Below are 20,371 nucleotides of genomic sequence, written 5' to 3' on the forward strand. Positions count from 1 at the left end.
CTTCTCCATCTGTGAACTAAGCCAATGGGGAGCCGCTATCTTTCCCTAATCTAACTCCTTGGTCCAGCAAGGACTGCACCAGTTCCCAGGCCCTGCCTCTTTAGAGCAGAGCTCCAGAGTCCGTCTCCCAAACTCACCCCCATCACAACCCCCACACAAGGGGCAGATTTTCCTCTGCTGCTGCCCCCACCGCCAAGTCCTGGGCCAGGCGGCACATCTGCACTGTGCCTGACTTGGATAAGCCATTCCTTCCTGGCATGCAAAAGTGTTTTTCTCACACGCTTAGATCTTCACTATTTATCCCAACTGTGGTAGCTGCAGAGTAGAAGGTAATGTATGGAAAAAGCTATTTTATGAGGTCTTTAATTTTGATGTATTTGTTTCATCATATTAATTTTTACATTTGATCAGAACCACAGTGGAGGCATTATATGGACCTGGGTTTGAATTCCCAACTTTCCTGCTTTGTGACCTAAGACAGGTCTATGCTTCAATCTCCTCACATGTGAACTGACGATAATAACATCTACATTACAGAATTTTCTTATAAGGATCAAACAAGGTCATGAATACAAAACTTGAGCACAGTCCCCAATGCATATAGAACACACATCTGGGAAATGGTGACTGGAAAGAGCTATCGTAAAGAACTATGAGGAATAATGTGATATTAAAGAAAATGTGCCAGTAAAGAAAGGTTCAGATAACTGATCTGGAGCTCTTTTTGGTGACGGACAGTTCTTTTCAGAATATCCAGATTCTTTCTCTCACTTTGAGAAGTAATCTAGCACAGTACTTAATGGCAGAAGCCTGTGTGTGAATCCCACTGTGTGTTATCAGCTGTGTGACTTGTGCCTCTCCTGCTCTGGATTTTTTCATTTATAATAAAGAAAACAATCATAACAATAACCACAGACAATAAAGCTGTGAGCAGGCTGAGTGACAGGCAGGCACCACCCACATACATTTTTCCCATTTAAAGGAGTAAGTATGTACAACTGTAATTTGCATTAAAAATATGCACAATATGGGAGTTCCTGCTATGGCTCAGCAGTAATGAACCTGACTAGTATCCATGAAGTTGTGGGTTTGATCCCTGGCCTCACTCAGTGGGTGAAGGATCTGCTGTTGCTGTGGCTGTGGTGTTGGCCAGCAGCTGCAGCTCCAATTTGACTCCTGGCCTGGGAACTTCTACATGCCCCAGGTGCAGCCCTGAAAAGAAAAAACAAACAAAACTGCACAACGTTTGTATATATGAGGATGAAGGGCCTCTGTCACATATAAGCTCTGAGGTGTGTGTACTTTCAGTCTAAAGCAAGCCGCTTGGTTAAGAAGGCAAGGAAAAGGTGGTTAACTCAACATTTAAATGAGAGTGAAGGGAAGAGGACTGATTTCAGGAACTCAGATTCAATAGGAGAGAACTGAGGAGGCAGAAAGACTATTTTCCAAACTGGACAGGCAAAGGGAGGCTTCAGGAATGGAGACATGAGCCAGGGGGCTGGTGAGAAGGTCCCAAGAGGGGAGTGAGGTGGGGCAAGCTGCTTGAGAGGGATGTTGAGAGTACACCCCCCCTCTCCCTCTGTCCTCAGTTCAGACTTACCAAAACATCTCAGCTGATAGTATTTTGCCTTGTTACTAAATGATGCAGAATAGTACTGACACCTTTCTGGATTCAGCTCACAGCTAAGGCACGTCACTTTTGTGTAGTCATTAAGCTGGATCCTGTAAAACCAATGGTGTAAATTCAGTACCTGATGAAAGGATAAATGAAAGAAGGAATTGAACAATGCCATATTCCAGTTTTAAAAATATCAGAATGCCTAAGCAATACTCAAAAACTTTTGAAATGTGAAATAAATGCATGAATTAATTCACAATAACTTCAAACCTCCCATTGTTTAGAAATATCATGAAGGCATCTAATAGTCATTGGCTTTTGTGGATGTGTGGGTTGGTTTATAGAGGAATAAAAGCATTTGAGAGTAATTCCAGTTTAACATATTAGGACCAGGCAAAATAATTAATACAAAAATAAAAAGCATAAGAGCCAGAAATTGCTCTTCAGCTAAAAGCTCAAGTCAACCACTTGATAAGAACTTTTACCTATAGAGATTTCTTCCTCCTGGCATTCCTTTATGTTCATTACTAATGTAGTACCTGGGAAGAAAATAAATGAAATATACATCAATGATGTTTTTAAGAAAAGTCAAGTACACGTCGTTTACCTCAGCAGCAGGCATTAGTGTTCATACGAGGACATGTGCATTAGTGCTTGCCCTTCTTTTATCATTCTTCCCTCCCCCTCATCCTCAGAAGCCACCTTTCCCCATCATCTCTACATACGGGGTTTTTTTTTTTTTTCAAAAGACAAATACCTGAGTACTGGAATTGCTCCATTAATTAAGGTGACAAGTAAAAATTCAAAGACTTCTTTCAGAAAAATATGATGGGGGAGTTCCTTCGTGGCGCAGTGGTTAACGAATCCGACTAGGAACCACGAGGTTGCGGGTTCGATCCCTGCCCTTGCTCAGTGGGTTAACGATCCGGCGTTGCCGTGAGCTGTGGTGTAGGTTGCAGACGCGGCTCGGATCCTGCGTTGCTGTGGCTCTGGCATAGGCTGGTGGCTACAGCTCTGATTAGACCCCTAGCCTGGGAACCTCCATATGCCGTGGGAGCGGCCCAAAAAATGCCAAAAAGACAAAAAAAAATAATAAGGGAATGCCAATAAAGATATTTCATAAAATAATTTAAAAAAAAAGAAAAATATGATGGGAAAACTAGCCTGACGTTGAGATCCTACTTATCTACACCATGTTCCACATTTTCTGTTTCATAACACAAACTACACAGTGGCAGGAGCCCCATCTTCTTGAGTGGCTGAGCCACTATGAAAGAGGACCTTCAAAAACTGCTATGATGGAGTTCCCTTCGTAGCTCATCAGGTTAAGGATCTGACAGAGTGTCCATGAGGATGAGGATTTGATCCTTGGCCTCACTCAGTAGGTTTAAGATCTGGCGTTGCCACAAGCTGCTGCATAGGTCACAGATGGGGCTCAAATCCAGCATTGCTGTGGCAGTGGCATAGGCCGGCAGCTGCCGCTCCAATTCTACCCCTAGCCCGGGGACTTCCATATGCTGCAGGTACAGCCGTAAAAAGAAAAAAAAAACTGCTTTGAGCAATGGCAAAACTCCTCCGTGGTAAAGCCAATAAAGAATTATAAAAATGCCTAATGAAAAATAACACTTCCCATCCCATCGACTCATGTGTGGTGGTGGACGGCCTCTGCAAAGCTTTCCATTTTCCAAAGAGTGAAGCTGAGACATGGACAGATAAAATAACCTCTCCAAGCCTTCCAAAAATTCGGCATCAGTTGAAATTTAACAAAATGCCCTGAATGTGGTGTTCCAAGACTTTTAAGAAAAAGAGGCTGCAGCTCCTCTAATGTAAAGCAGGTAAGAGCAAGAGGTAGAGTTGCTTGGTGGCAGGGTATCAAATCTGCTAAGCATATGTGAAAATCATTAAGGCTTCCGTATGTTAAAAAGAAAGATGTACTGAATACATTCCAAATTAACTACTCTTCATTTGTAGAAGATTTTTCCCTATTTCTGGGCAGAGGAGGGCGTGATTACAACAAATGCATTGATGTCTTAGTGATTATTAGAATACTTACAGGTAATCACTGGTAAGAGCTTCTATCCCAATGACCTCCCAGGCTCCTTTTGTAATAAATGTGCAATTCTGATAGGGTTTTTTTAAAAAAAGAGGTTTATTAGACTCGCTCTCTGATGAAAGTTAAAGGGAGGATTGAATCATTTATATCAGGAATTCAGATAATCTTTTCCTTGGCTCTCCCCACCCCATCCCACCTCGCTCCAGATACCACTGAAGAATTTGAATTAGTCTGGTTATTTGTACACATTGATCGACCTTATCAAATGATTTACACTGCAAGTTAGTTTCAAAAAAAGACCAACCCCAAAATAAATTATGTAAAAAATACTCACACTCTTGTCTGTTTGGAAATGACAAATGTGTTTGTAGCCCTCTTCATTGCTGATGATCTTGTAGAAGCTATTCCCATCAGAGGTAAAATGAGGTTCTGCAGGCCTAAACTAGAAAATAATAGAAAAAAATGAAACTTGTTAAAGCACATTAGTTTCCTCTCAGTACCAACTTTAGTTTCATAAAGTCCTCCCAACACCTATGCCTAAAACCCATGTTTCATTTACTTGCCAAATGAAAACAGAATGTCTCAAAAGAAAAGTCTCCTCCTAGAAAAATGCAGACAAAAAAGATCTACCTCCTAGGGAATTTTCTGTGGGGAATAAAGGAGAGAATGCACATGAAGAGGCTTGAATAGGGACACTCAATACAGAACAGTGGTTACTGTCACTCTTGAGCATCCTCCGTCTGTGGAGGAAAATGCTGGGGCTTCTGGCTATTAAGTGTGAGAAAATTAGCATTAGCCTTTCAGTTCTAAGAAGTAAACTTTCCCAATGTCACAAAGGTGCTTTCTTGAAACAGACTAATACAGTTTTTAACTGTTTCTGCTTGGAAGGGGCTTGTAATTTGAGGGATTTCCTAACCTCCGCTCTATTTCTTATGTATAATTCTTCCTGAAAGTCAGACTTAGAAACTCTAATCATTTCTGGACTAGATACCATAAGGAATGTCTGTCGTATATTTCCTACAGGAACATTCATATAGGCATCGTCTTTATTATAAGCCTTTTCATTCTGCTTAAGTAGGATCAACAATTTACCCCCCAAAAAACAGTTGTATGGAAATAGAGAACAAAATTTCCATTTTTTACAGTTCGATAAAAGATAACTCTCGGAACATAATGTCGTTTAAGCAGAAGAGTATCGCAGCCTGTAAGTCGCTTTATGACTTCGATTTCCTTACTATATTTGAGAGCAGGTAGGAGATGGTCTTTTAAAATTGGTGGTTCACTTCACCCTCGATGTTTCCTCTCCCATCAGCTCTCATTTGGGGAAGGAAAAAAAATGCTTCCCTCTTCTATTTAGTGATTCAAAGTGAATTCATTTATGGAGCAAGCTGAGGCGTGCAGTACACTTGGTGTTCTCATTACAGAGCCCTGAAACACATTCCCCTCTCTAGACCTGTGTTCACAGCCTTATCTTTTTAATACATTTCCCTGTTTCCCCTGGATGGAGTTGTGCCTAGTAGAAATGTGTGAAAAGTGGCATCTGTCTGGTTAAATACAGAGAGGAAAAAACATATTTTTTTCAAAGAGTCGTGAGGAAGTGTAGCATGTCTCTTGCCATGGAGGAAACCACTTTTCATGTTGGCAAACCTCTTCCCTCTGCCCAATCAATGCCTGAAGAAAAAGGACGCGTGAATGCTAGGGGAGCTCCAAGCCCAGCTGGAAGGGGTCATGATCCAGGACCAAGGCGCTGCACCTCTGTCCTTCGAGATAAGAAAGCTTGACATTTTTTATGTTACTTAATTTTGCACTTAAAAGGGCTTAATAGAAGTGGTCATAAAAATTTGGTTAGATTTATTCTTCATCTTCCACATGAAGTGCCACGATGGCTGGATTTGCTTCACTCTGCGATCTTGTAGCAACGTGGCCCTGCACAAGGCATAGTGAAAAGCACGGGAAGTCACTGAGGGTCACCGTGCTTTCTTGGATAAAGTTTGCCGTCGGGGTATAGTTAAGTGTTAACCCATATGAGTATGGTTTCTCCAAAGTATGGTGTATAACAGCTGTGGTGTGGATGCCGCTGTGCGGCTGCTGGCTATAGTCGTGTCTCTTTATGCATTTGTGCAGGCTCTGGGTGGAAACCTTGTTTTCTGCCTCCTAAGCACCTAACTTTGAATATGAGGTCAACGAGGACATTGGTGTCTTGGCTGCCTTTCAGCAATGATTGCTTTTTAACTTAGGAGCTACAGTTTGCCTAGAGTATGTCTTTTGTTTTGTCTCCTCCTCTCTGGAATTTTCACTTGTCCTTCTCTATAAAAAGATATCTCTCCACAGGGCATTTAAATATTATGAGAAATAGATCAACAAATAGTTCTATTAATATTAATAACAACACAGAGGTCTCCTTTGGCATATCTACTTATTAAATAGCTCTGAGTCTCTAATCCATACTACAGAAAACCCCATAACTCTTACAACTTACTCTTCCAACCCAGCCAGTGGTACTGATTTCAATGTGTTGCCGGGCCTAGGGAGAGAAAAAATACAAAGAAGTAAGATATGAGTTCTATTCTTCAGCTGAAATTTGTGGCAATATAAGAAGGATTATACTTAGCTGAAGACTGTCTCCACTGACATGTCTGTATTTATATTAGTACCTTTTACGTAACTACATTAGAATATTTACATCTCTTGCCTAAAGCTCTGTCCTGAATGAGTAACCCATATGCCACCCTGGAAGCTCACCCAGCATTTTCAGTTGAACAAGTACAGAACCAAAGATTACATAGTTATCATTTCCCATCCCCACCAGCTTCTTACTCCTTCATTTGTCTCCTGCTTAGTGGCCCCATTCATGCAAGCCAGAGACCTAGGGATCATTCTAGATGCCCCCTCTCTTCACAGCTGCCCCCTCAGTCCTTGTCTTCTAGTTCTCTGACTTCTCTTGCCCTTCTCCACTGTTACTGCGTCATTCATGTCAGGTTTCCCAGGTCCATCACCCTGTTCTCATGTTTGGAGATCCTGCTGCTCTTCTCTCCTTCCAGTCTGCTCTCCACTCTGCTCAACCCACAGCTGACCTCATCAAGCAAACAGAGAGTTCCATCTCATTATCATCCTCTCCTATTTAAAAGCTTGAAAGAGCTCCCCATGTCTTACAAAGTAAGGCCAAACTTCTCAGAATGGCACCTGAACCTTAGTTTATATCTTGAACCTCAATTCTCACCATTGTGCCCCTTCTTCAACCCCTAGTCCTATGTACCCCCAGGCCCTGCAGGCTCTGAGTTCTTCACCCCCAGATGACTTTGCACTGTCTCTGCTCAGAGGGTCTCTACTCCTAGGATGCCTCCATCTGCCCCACAAGCAGTAACGTACCGAGGCTGCCCTAGGTCTCCTCCATGTTGTCTCCCATACCCCTGTGCCTGCCCCCAGTAGAGTTATCTTCTTCTGCCTTACATTTCCTTTGTACCTTGCTTATACTCTTCTAGGTCACAATATCCTGATATTAGGATATTGACATGGCAGGAAGCAAAGAGCTTGTTTTGTTCTGTTTTTAGTTTGGATTCTGGCTGTCATGTGACCTAAGAAACCTTCTTAACCTTACTGAGCCTCGGTCTCCACAGTGTCTGGCTACCGTGAGTGTTCAAGAAATGAATGAAATTCATTTTCACCACAGGATTCCCCACTAGAAAATAAACATTTTGAGGTTTATTAGGCCATCCTGCCTCATTCTGTTTTTTTTTTTTCTTTTCCCATCCAAAGCTCTGCACAGAACCTAGAACATAATAGGTATTCAATGATTGCTTAAATAACAAATGAGTGAATAAAGATACAGGGGGCCCATGATTTCTGAGGCAAGAATCTGCCCTGCACCCGACTATGATGGAGCAGGCAGAAAAGGTATCTAGGCAACAAAGCCCATTACCAGAAAAGGGCTTGAAGAGATGTCCTTGAAAAATGCCAGCAAACCTCTCCCAGGCCCTATCCCTCCCGAGGCTATTGGTCCCAAAGGGGCTTTCATTTTGACTCACCAGCTAGACCTTTTGGTCTCTGGGCTGGAATTGCCCCCAGCACTTCAAGGTTGGATTAACACTTGCCTTTGCCTTAATGTAACCACCCTCTCAGTCTAGAAGTTATCTATTTACTTTCTAAAGCTGTTTGCTGCTTAAAGATAGTCTCAGTACAGTAACAGACTTATGCCCCCTTGATATTTGTTTTGTTTCACATATACTCAGCGAGTCACTCCCATCCCCTGTATTTTCTCCATGGAAACATGCTTCCTTGACCTTGGAGCCCCCATGGCTTTCTCAAACTTTGTGAATTCTGACAAATTCTACTTTCTGGCTTTCTAGTCATCACCACCCCTTTTCCAAATGATAGCATCCATAACTAAAACAGTATGGCTGGTGAAAGAAGCTGAAATAGAAATGTCACCGGGTATCGAATTACCTAAAAGTCCGTCAAGACTTACTGCTTCAGAGTCAGAAAGAATAGGAACTCAAACTTGATTTCCTCTCCCTGTTTTCATACAGCCCTCAGACCACATGTAGCTCTAGAAATAGAACAAGCGGATTCAACTTTACCACTGAGGAAATCCATCTTCCGGTGGATTCGTCATAGTCACAGATATCGATGATCGAATAGTTCTGAGCCCTCCGGATCCACTGCAAAGAAATCCTTTCTTCTGTTACCCATGTCACGCCACACAAGTAGTGATCCCTGAAAGTAGGGCAGGAAGGAAGGAGGGAGGGAGAGAGGGAAGGAGGGAGGAGGGAGGGAAAAGAGAATAATTATTTCTAGATCTTGGTACAAGCAGGCATTTTATTCCACGAAATCAAGTTTAATGGAAAGACAATTTTAAATAGTTATTGAAACTATTTAACACAACAGTATTTTAACCTTTCTTAAAGCTTAAAGTGTAATTAATTTTAGACAGAAATGAAAATATATCTAATTGGAAGAACAGTAGCTAACATCCCACAGAGTGTAGCATGCGTGCCTCACACCTCGGCTCCAGACCTCGCAAGTCCTCCACTGGCCTTTGGTGGGGTCAGGATGTCAAGGTCGACATCTCCTTATCTGTTCTCTGCTGCCTTGGGGGAACATTACAGCAAGGCCAGGACACTGGTTGAGATTTGAGTCTTTTCTGGTAATTTGATGTGCTTCTCTAGAACATGCTTCCTTGTAGGGAGAAACTACAGTTGACCCTTTTCTCAAGTACATTTTCAAAGGGGGGACAATGGACTGCCATCTGTACACACTTTGAAAACCAAATAGTTATGCTATGCCAATCTTTTCTCAAGAGTCAAAATATGAATCATGTGATGAAATTAAGGAAACTCTTGGTATTTTGTCATAAATGTATACAAATAGAGGTATCTCAAGCAGCACAGCCTCCTCCAACACATGCTTTTAACAATTTCTTGGAACTACATTTTGAGGGACAGAGAGATGCATGGAATTCATAATTTACCTTTCTGCTAGCCTCCCTAAATATTTGCTCTAGATAATTTATTTTATTTGATTTTGTATGACTGTTCTTAAATCACTCCTTGACCCTACAGCCATATCCGTTCCCCCTAAAATGCGCCTTTGCTCTTTCCTTCACAGGCTGTGCCCAACCTCTTCTTGTCACTATGCTCTCCTTGCTTAACTGCAGACTCTCAGAGGCTGGGCCTCAGCTTTCTTGTTCACAGGGTATCTCCAAGTCTGTGGACTATGCAGCACAAAACTGGCCCCCACTGAAATTCTGCAGAATGCAGCAACTGAACAGAGGGGGAAATCCTGTCCCATATTTTGTGACCTAAATGGCTCTGTCTTTCCTCAGAATTCATTCCCTTCACAGACACAAAATCAAACACATATTTATTGAGCACTTAGGATGGATCAGGTGCTGGAGAGAGCACTTTAAACCCCTGCGCACACTGGCTGTGTTGACGCGCCCTGGGTACCTGGGTACCTCCAGGCTGTCCCCGCTGTAGGTGGCAGGCACTAAAGAAGACCAAAGCCCCTCACCCTTCAGGAAAGCACTGTATTCATACCAACAGGGACTCCCCTCATTTCAGTTCTTTGTCTTGCGTATTAAGAATTGTGCGTGGTCCAGTTTGCAAGGCTGAGATCCCATGAACACCCTATGAGGTTTCTCAGCTGCTCCCCCTTGTCAACCTATCCCAGTCTGAAACGACAGCCATGCTCTATCTTCTTTAGGATTTACTCAAATATCCCCTGCTCATGGTGCTTTCTTGGAGACCCCCTCCCTTGCACCACTACCACCAGTCTCATGGTGCTTATTACGAACTGCCAGGCTGCAGAGTCTGAGAGGGTGAACTCTGCTTGGCCTGCCCAAGAGCAAGGGTGTCTCATCTAGGCTTCCTCTCCTGCACGGAGCCCAAGGCAGAGGCGTTAAATGAGAAAATGGAGAGGCAAACAAATCTTACCAGGATTGGTTTTAAATGCTTGAGTGGAAGAATGAAATGCAAGATAGAAACCAAAAGTTTTTGAAATTAACTTTCTTGACCAGGGTCAGAAAACGTTCTCAGAAAAGGACCAGCCAGCTGTTCAGGCTGCATGTTGTCTGTCACAACTACTGACTCTTCCTTGGCAGCACAAAAGCAGCCAGAGACAATACGTAGCAGATGAACCTGGCCATGTGCCAATGAGGTGAAGTTCATGTAAATTTCACATGTCAGGAAATATTATTCTTCTAATTATTTTTCCTCCCAACCATTCAAAAATGAAAAGTCATTCTTACTTGTGGGACCATCCAAAAATGGGCCAGCAGACCAGAGGTGCTAACCCCTGGTCCATACCAGAAGTTCTTATTGTTTTAGGGTTCCTTTGTAACTGATGAAAATCATGGACCTCTCTCTAGGGGGTAAAAAGCCTCTACACACACATGGGTTCCATAAGCATCGATTAGGATTGGGGCTCTAAAAGCAGCTTGCCTCTTTACTAAAGTGGTCTGGTGAGAGTAAGGGGCAGGTGAGGTGGGAAGAAAACCCTTTAACACAATTAGTGGGTCACCTCATACTAAAAACTTTCTCTGCTAGAAGCCGTAAATTATGCTTCAGGTTCAGCAGTCAGCTCTATAAAAGTAACGTTACCCCATTTGAAAACACTGACCATTGGAATTTGGGAAGTCAGCCAGGAAACTCACATGCATCTGGCATCTTCCCTGCTTGTTTCTAGATCAAAGGTCCATGAACCTGGATTCTCCTCACCTCCATCACTCTCTGTAGCCCAAGGGGTACTCTGCACCCTGTGAGGGCTCAATAAAGGCAGTTCACCCAAGGAACAGACTGTAAATTTTGAATTCTTATATAAACACTTCTATCATAGTCTCTTTTTAGGATTTGGAATTGAGGGGAGATAGAATGAAGGTGAATAACCAAGCCCTGAGCTGACATCATGCTGGACCAAGAAGTCCATGAGTCGTGAAAAAAGATATAAAGAAACCAACGACATAAGGCCAGAAAAAACCAACAAGCAGGATCATCAGCTATACTTGGCACTAGAGGCTGATTTTATTCCATAAAAACAGAGAGGCATATATTGAATAAGCTTGTTGTAGTGGTTGGAGGAGGGATAGAAGGAGGACCAGGGACTCTAGAGGCAGCCTGGCTTCCCTTAAGTCACTGACTATCTACCCCAGGTTAGACATAGTGTCAACAAGCTCTTCTAACTGTTGGAACAGGACTAGTCCAAGAGGAATATGATTGATTTTAATACTAAAGCAATGAAGTAATTTCTGGACATGACAAGAGTTTCACACCCATGTGGAGTCCATTCTGTGCCAGGAATTGGTCTAAATGCTGCCATAAACTCATGACTTCAGGAGGGATCTGTGTTAGAAATCATGTTTAGCAGACAAGTAAACAGAAGCGCAGAGGGGTTAGGTCACTTGTCCAAGGTCACACACTGGAAAGGGCTAGAGTCAGGATTCAAAACAAGCAGTTGGCTTCAGATTTCCTGCTCCCAGTTGTTCCCTCTGAAGCACTTCCACTCATCCCTATGATAAACACTGCTGGTCAGCTTCACCCTCTTAATTCTTTTCAGGATAAAATTCCTTGCTCTCTGAAATCTATTTATTCCTAGAGAGTGTGTAGACTGAATAAGTGAAGTTTATAAAGCAAATCATATTTGAATGCACTCAGAGAGATTTGCTTTGGAAAGTCATGTTGCAGGGGATCCCTTTGTAATGTCACTGTTGCCTTGCAAACAGTAGGCATTTAATACATGTTGTGTGGAGAGTAATTCCCCTAATTTGCATAAATGTTTCTTTTGGTTTATTAAGGATACTTAAAATAAGGTACCTATTACTAACTATGACGAATATTGGATAGAAAACCACTACGAAGAGTAACTACCTATGGCGGAGGAATTAATTCAATGAACCACTCAGGGACACAGGTATCCTGCCAGCACTGGCCACAGGCTCCATGCCACGCCCTGCTCTGTCAAGAATACCAACCCTCCTGGGGCCACTGACAGATCACAGAGGACAGGGGCAGATCTGACGGGTGCAGTTTCCATTCATGTGAACGACTAACCTGCCTATTTTCTTACAGGTGATGCTTCCAGGGTATTTCAGTCCATTTCATTTATCTCCTAATTGAAAATCTCAGAACTTGATGTCCCCACTTTACAGACCAAGGAGCATCAGCTCTTAGGAGAAGACATAGTAGCTTTATCTATTGTGTCCCTCAGGAGCAGAGAGAACGGAGTGGGGCAGGTCTGGAGCTGGGAGAGATAGGGCCCCAGAGTCATTTGGCGGTAAAGCACACCGTCCCCAGTCCTCTAGCTTCAGGCATCAGAATTCACATGGCTGGGAGGAGAGAAAAAAGAGGGACTGCAAGCTTATTGTGAAGGCCATTTTTCGTGCTGGCTGTACAAACTCCTACCCCCTACATGTAAAGTCACATGTACAATACCCCTCAACTATCCACCCAGTCATCCATCTGTCCACACTGAACTTATCCAGTCACTTATTCTGCATACACTGGATAGGGCACTTGCTACATCCAGGCACTCTTCAAGGTACCAGAGATGTTTCTGTAGGCTTGGCCTGACCCCTACTTGTAGAACTGGTCCTGCTTCAATCCAGCCATGTGAGCCCTGCTCTAAATAAAAGTTAGGAGATTTATGATTTTACATTATATGCTGTTTTCTCCCAAATATTCCAAGCTCTCAAATTCCTGTTATAGGCAGTTGATACAAATGGACAGCTTAACTACTCTGATCGATTTGAGCTCTAGATCAAGGATGGCAGAGCAACACAGATGCCATCGTCAGAGGAGCCCATTCTACCCAAATGGCAAACCAGCCTTATCTTCCTGTAGGATTTCAGCTGCTGGAAGCTCTGTGATGAGAGGGAGAGGCTTAAGGAGAAAATTAGTGATGGGCATGTGCGGGCAGAGGAAGAGTGGCACTCTTGCAGGGCCTTGTGCTCCAGGAGACAGTGGATTACAGAGAGGGTGACACAGAGCAGGTGCTGGGCAGCTGAAGAGGCATAACTGGCCTGAATTAACTTGGCCCTGCTTATCTTTGTATCAAGCCAGAAAACAGAGCACCACTGTGGACTAGAAGGTTTTTCTCCAGAGGGGAGCTTGAGCCTGGTTTTAGCAAAGCTGCAGCTGTACTGGTGCTAACAGAGATCAGAGCTGGATTGGCAGTTTCATAAATCACACATTTCTATAGCATTTCCTCAAATTATTCTTTGGTCAAATACATTCCATAGGACATATCCACAGTGAGTGAGGCATGAGCACAGCATAAAGAACTACAAAGAACAAAGACTTAAGGATTCATGCATGTAGGGTGAAAAATAAGTCCATAAACTGCTTAAATATCCTAAGCTCTGAAATTCACAGCTGTGCCCTGGAAAGTCTAAGTGGGGAAGATGTCATCTCTTTATCATCTGTGAAACGACCGTGAAAATGACACCACAGGCAGCATGTGGATAATAAATGAGACAACGTGAGAAGAGCACCAAGCACAGTCCCCAACAGAGTAAGCACCCAATACATTTTTTTTTTTGCCTTTTTTTCTTTTTTTTTTTTTTTAGGGCCGCATTTGCAGCACATGGAGGTTCCCAGGCTAAGGGTCAAATCAGAGCTGTAGCCACCAGCCTACGCCACAGCCACAGCAACACGAGATCTGAGTTGAGTTTTCGACCCACACCACAGCTCACAGCAACACCAGATCCCCAACCCACTGAGAGAGGCCAGGGATCAAACCCGCAACCCCATGGTTCCTAGTCAGATCCGCCTCTGCTGAGCCATGATGGGAACTCCACACCCAATACATTTTAACTCCATTATTCAACTACTCTGGCCCGGCAGGGGCAGGCCTCCATCCTATTCCCAGCTCCCATGCTAACTTGCTGTGTGACCTTGAACAAATACAGTTACCTCTCTGGACCTCAGATCTCTCATCTGTGTCTCAGAGTGGTGTTCTAAGTGTGTTCTGGCAGCCCTGTAGGTTCTGTCTATTCTGAGACTCCTGAAGGAAGAGGAGGGCATGCAGGCCCGTCACTTGAGCAGCTATCTGCCTTTTGCTCACTGGTACTGCAACTCTATGTCGTCTCTCACCTGAACAGAGGTTTCTGGGTCCTTAAAAACATGTGTAAGGTCCAAAGCCCCTTCCAGATCTAAAACCTTTCAGTGTAGGAGCTCCTGGCTCATCCTCCCTGCAGACCAGATGCTTGGCATGGACCAAGGGGCACACAGGGTCTCCTGCTCTTTTGCTGAGCAGCTCCTGGCTTCTGCCTGCTCCGTGGTCCTCATGCCAAAGCTCCTCCTCCCCACCCGGCCTGTCCAATCTGCTCAGTCTCAAGGATGCTTCCTTTGATCCCCTGGGGTGACGGAACACCCATCACCCCTTCCTCAGAATGCTTCTAGCCTTTTGTATATGCCTGTCTTAGGCAGTATGGGCATCATTTATTGACCTGTTTTATATCCTCTGCCCTATTGTAAGTGCCAGAAGGCAGACTCAGCCCTATGGAAAACTGTGAGTGTCAAAAGTGGGTGCTTAATCATGTTACTGGAAGAGATGTCTGGACAGGACCAAACAGCAGATTTTAGAACCTCCAGGTAAATGTTTATATACTTGGACAAACTGGGGGAAAAAAAATTAACTTACTGATAGTTACTTTTCCTTGGGGATGAATGGGTTAACATAGATATTTCTAAAGCAAGTCAATGGATTAATGACCACAGATCAAAGCCTACAGTATGCTTGATGTAGTACATGCAACCCTGAAAAGGAAGATGCTTCCCTTTTGCTCTGCTGATGACTTCAGGCATCTGAGGGCATTAGTTGAATTCACACAGAGGGAGAGACACCTCCCAGAGTGCTTACAAGCTCTTTCTTTGAAGTCAGAAGGGCTTGAATACAACCCCTACTGGGTCATTTTCTTAACTTCTGGGCCTCATTTTATCTGTAGAATATACATATAATTGTTGGAGTTACTTAAAGACTAATAAGATAAAGCATGTAATGCCCTGTGTGTGGCACATAGAGAATGCTCAATATATGTTAGTTATTTAGAAGCAACAACAAAACCAACATAAGTGGGAGAAGAATAGAGAGCAACCTGAAAGCCATAAGCTTCATGCAATTTGGTGTTTATCTTTACGGGAGAACAAAGGAAGGTATGAGGATTTCAGACCATTAAGGATCATTCAAACAAGTGACAGCATGAGGCACATCAGTGTCATAGGGGTCCCTAAAATTAATCCATGGTTTCCCTGAATTTCTCTAGGTCTGACCAGGCCCTGCACAACCCCCTGCGATCTGACCTTACCCTCATCACTCCCCTTTCCACACAAATTCTCTGGACTCTGTGACCTCCTATCAGGGCCTCTGCTGCACCAAGCACTCTCTCTCTTCAGGACTTTGCACCTGCTCTTCCTCTGCCTGGATACAGCTACTCATGCTCTCCAGGTGGCCAATCCCTTCTTCCTTTATGTCACTGCTCACAGGTCTCTTATTAGAGAGACCTTCCCTGACCTGGCTCCCACCATCATCATCGCATCTGCTCTCCTCTGATTGTCTTCACAACATTTTACTGCCTCATAGTTTATTTTACTATTTTATTTTATTTTGTTTTATTTTATGTTTCTGCCAGCACCCATGGCATGAGGAAGTTCCTGGGCCAGAAAACGAATCCCTGCCACAGCAGTGACAAGGCTAGATGCTTAATTACTAGGACACTAGGGAACTCCATCACTTTTTATATCTTTGTTTACTTGGTTGTAGTCTGCCTGCCTCATCTTGAATATAGGCTCTGTGACACTGGAGACCCTGGCTGTTCTATTCATTGTGCTACCCCACCCCTGGAACTTTGCCTGGCATAAAGACAGGAGGTAGGTATTCAGCAAAGAGTGACTGAATGGATGAATGAATGACGGGCCAGGCCAGGTGATGGCATGGAAGGTGCCATTGATTCTGCCCTTTAGAAAGTGTTTTCCCTGAGAACTGTGGAACTGTTTACAACAAAAGCATTTGGGTCAAGTGTCTTACCCTATTAACACAGACGCCGGAGGAACGATTTGGTAGGAAGTTACACTGGCGTTTGGGCTGAGAGTCCTGGTATCTACAACAAAGAACTTTACCGTTGGATTCTCAGCTCCTGCCTAGGAAAAAAACATTCACAGAATTGGTATTGACAAAAAAAGGTAAAACATCACACACATTTAAAGCTGTACAAAAATGTCTATTAGGGCTATGGTATGATAAACAATCAGGCGCTTTCAAACAATTTAATATAGATTAAATCAACATAAGAGAGAGTCATGAAATGCAACCTTTTCATGTTCAGGAAGAGATATCTACATGACATGAAGGCCCAAAATACTCCTGTTTAAATAATGAATGTTCATAATTTATGCATTTTGCACAAACAAGAACAAATTGGTTAAAATCAATTCTATTAATTTGCAAATATACCCTGACTCCAGGAGATAAGATGATGGACGGCTGACCACTAGGATTAATAAGCTGGATCAGCCCAAGATACAATCCACTAGGAAAGTTCATTTACCTGAGCCAAAAGCCAAAACAGCTAATTAGGAAGCCATCATTTCCACTCCAAATTCAGGTTCACTAATTTGGAGCTTTACAATCAATATTGTGACAGAAATCTATAAAATTGTTTTATATGTATACATAGATCTTCAATTGACAAATTAGTTAGAAATAATATGATATTTTTAGTGAGAACATTCTATGGTATTTTTTTGCCAGTTTCTCTCTTCAAAAAATAACATTCCACTGAAAATACGTCTCCATATTTAGTCTGTGATTTTTTTTTTCTTTTAACTTCCTCTGTCTTCCTAAAATGGCAGCTCTTCATAAGGCAAATGGAGTGAGTTGGTAAAAATAAAAATCCCTTTTCCCAAACTGCTTACAGCAAAAACACTTTACTATTAGATTTTCCTCTAGGTGATAGCATGGCTATTATTATTATGATGCTGGTGAAAAATCCTGGTTCCTTTCCTTCCTAAATCTCCAACTTCCTTGGCTTACACTGCTTAATAAAGCTCTTCAATTTTCATAAACATGCAACCCAGAAGGGGGAAAGAGCCCTGAAAACAAAGACATGACACTATTATTCCAAATGTAGGACGTGTGAAATTTACATTAGTGCCAAATCTATGCTAGAACCACTAAAAGCTAGTCATGTGTCTGTTAGTTAGTAATACAACCTGACATATAACCACGCTTTTCAACTTCATCTAGGGCACAGTCCAACTTCTACAAATGAGATGAGCTTGTGATTCAATTACAGCGTCTCTTTTCCTCCATTCAAACATTTTTATTCCCCCTACCTCTTTCAAAAGCATTTTTCCCCATCTTTTTCGGCTTGTCATTCCTCAAAGTTTTTGGAGAAATTACAAAACCTTAAATCACACTCTTTCCTGGGATAATAAAAATACTTTAAAATTGCCAGATGCTGTTGACTTCAGCAAGAGTAATCACAGCAAGCTGTTGAAGAGAGACTGACAATATTTTCATTAGCAGGAAAGGATTAAATGAAACCATTCTTTTCCCATCAAATCACAGAACCACTATATGAACAGAACACAGACCTTTGGGTATGGAATCCGCACAGTCTTTGGGTACTGCAGTGACTCATCAGAGTAGAAGGAGTATTCAATCAGCGGGACTTCTGTGTCGTTAAATTGGGCATATGCTAAAAAAGTGCCGTTTGGAGACCACCACAGAGCAGAGTAAGCACTGAAGACTTCCTCTGCAAAAAGACAGAAATGGTTCAGTTGCAAGAAGTAGCTGATAAATTGGCTTTGGCATTCAAAATATTGTTCTCATTAGCTTTAGTAATTACAGTAGAGTTCAACTAATGAACCACTTTGCATTTGCTGGGCTTCCAAAATCAGAGTAATACAAACGAATAAAAATAAAATCCTCAAGGATAGATCTGGATAGTAAAAATAAATAACCCGTTGGACCATTTTAGAATATTTTAGCACGCAATATTTAATATAAACTCTCCATGTTTTTTTCCTTTATCTTATAATCCTCTAAATGTATGCCACAAAACGTACTAAAAGTAAATTTCACACAAGGGGATGATTCTCCTTTCTAATTTTCAAACAGTCAACATGCCAGCATACGCTCCCCAACTGGGCTCGGTTTGTACTGAGCCCACAGGGTACTGGTGGGTGGTGTGTGGCTCCAGCCTATCAAACCAATATGGTGCCCAGAGTTTACTACTCTTGGCACAAAAAGGGTGGGAAGGATGGATTTAGAATGGTAAGGAACTCCATGAGACCCCTAACAAGAAACATCTCCTTTGCTTAGTCTAGAAACTGAAAATTTTCTTGGATTAACATCCTCCACTGATAGCTGAGGGAAGAGGGTCAATGACTGAGGCAAATGAAAAGAAAGGTTTTGCTTTCTAGAATGTTGGACTAGTACTCTATCTCTGGTACAGTAGCTCCTTCCTACAACTATTATGGAGTCTATTTATGGGGCTTATAATCTCTGGCTCTTAAAATGCCAAAACCTCTTCCACCAACAGGGAAGGGAGGGTTCACATAGGCTTGATGGAGCCTCCTAGTCCTTTATGCAGAGTGAATCCATACATCTCATGTTCTGCTGTGAGAGTATAGGTAAAAGCAAAAGCATAAAAACTTGAATCTGGGAGGTAGGAAATCATTTGTCCCAATCTCTCTTCTGATTCTTACAGTCTCTTGAGAGTTTCTTCCAAATGCTTGTTTTCAAGTAATAGTAGTTGTAGTAGTAAAAGTAATAATAATAACAACAATAATAAAATATAACCATAAGGATAAGCAGCTGACACTTAATACCTGCTGAACATTCACCAGACACTGATAAGTAACTGACATCTATTATCTCAGTTCATTCTCATAATAACTCATTGTGCAGATGAGCAAAGAGAAGCATAGAGAGTAAGTAATTTACTCAGGGCTACATGACCAATAGCTGCTAGAATCTAGAATGAATCCAGGAGTTCCCATTTGGTTGAGCAGGTTAAGAACCTGACTAGAATCCATGAGGATGTGGGTGTGATCACTGGCCTCACTCAGTGGGTTAACAATCCAGTGTTGTCACAAGCTGCAATGTAGGTCACCAATGCAGCCTGGATCCCGTGTTGCTGTGGCTGTGGCATAAGTCAGAGCTGCAGCAGCTGCAGCTCTGCTTCAACCCTTAGTTTGGGAATTTCCATATGTTGCAGGTGTGGCCATAAAAACAAAACAAAACAAAAAAGAATGAATCCTGATTTATCTGGTTGGAGTCCATGCTCTACTGTCCCTTCCCTGCCTATATCAGTGCTTTTGTAAACAGATAACCTTCTGCTTGGTCAGGCATCCACTTCCCCATGACTGCTTTACACTTATATCATTGAGTTACATTTAAGCAGCAATTTCAAATTGACAAAACACATACCTGATTGAACCCTGGGTGAGTGCATTCATAGGCTATTTCACAGAGAAGGCAACTAAGGCTTAGAGAGATTGAGTGAATTGCCAGCAACAAGAACTAGGACACAGGCCTTGAGATTCCCAGCCAAGGGGGATTCCCACTAAGAACTTCCTCATATACTGAGTTGGCTTCTTGTGGCTTCTACCCACTGGTTCTAATCTAAGATCAAGATGCAATTACATAAAATAAAGACAATTACAGCAAGGTAATGGTTTGTGAAGTTACTTCTAAGGACAGATAGCAAGTAGCGTTTCAAGTTTTGAATGAGTAGTTCTTAAGAAAACTGAACATATTTTTCCATATTGATGATGTATCAAAACCGTTATTATAAAACTACTTCTGGTCAAATGCAAAGTCCTAAAAATGAAGGGATCACAGGTAGGGAGAAGGGAGAACAATAAAGGAAGGGGAAGATTTCCAGCTCTTCCTGATGCAAAGCTGGCTGTGGGCATAGATGCCTATGGCACCCCAACCACCACCATCATCCTGTGATACCTCCCATCCTGCCACTCTGAAATTCCCCATGTACCCCCGGGACCTAGTTTCATCCCCCAATAGGATAATTAATAGGATACTGTCTCACTCTGTGACAATTATTTGTTGGCTTCTATGTCTCTGTCTCTGGGCTGAATTCCCTGAGAGTAGCCATTGGGTAGCCTATGTCTCAGGCAAAATGAGTCCCTCCAGCTATTATCTACTTTAGAAAGGATCTTAGTGCTGGAATGTTCTTATCTTAAAGA

At 42.5% G+C, this 20,371-nt stretch overlaps 1 protein-coding gene across 1 annotated transcript in view; it reads right to left on the reverse strand.

Annotated features, from left to right (window-relative positions):
- The window catches only part of DPP4 (dipeptidyl-peptidase 4), a gene marked incomplete at its 5' end in the record, with an annotated part of 81,198 nt that overhangs the window by 26,841 nt on the left and 33,986 nt on the right, over nucleotides 1-20,371 (reverse strand). The window contains 8 exon segments of the mRNA NM_214257.1: nucleotides 1,601-1,722; nucleotides 2,104-2,157; nucleotides 3,672-3,739; nucleotides 4,006-4,113; nucleotides 6,151-6,195; nucleotides 8,249-8,384; nucleotides 16,188-16,300; nucleotides 17,756-17,916. Of these exon segments, the coding sequence (NP_999422.1) occupies nucleotides 1,601-1,722; nucleotides 2,104-2,157; nucleotides 3,672-3,739; nucleotides 4,006-4,113; nucleotides 6,151-6,195; nucleotides 8,249-8,384; nucleotides 16,188-16,300; nucleotides 17,756-17,916 (807 nt within the window).

This window comes from Sus scrofa, chromosome 15, assembly GCF_000003025.6.
Source record: "Sus scrofa isolate TJ Tabasco breed Duroc chromosome 15, Sscrofa11.1, whole genome shotgun sequence".
NCBI classification, from domain to species: Eukaryota; Metazoa; Chordata; class Mammalia; order Artiodactyla; family Suidae; genus Sus; species Sus scrofa.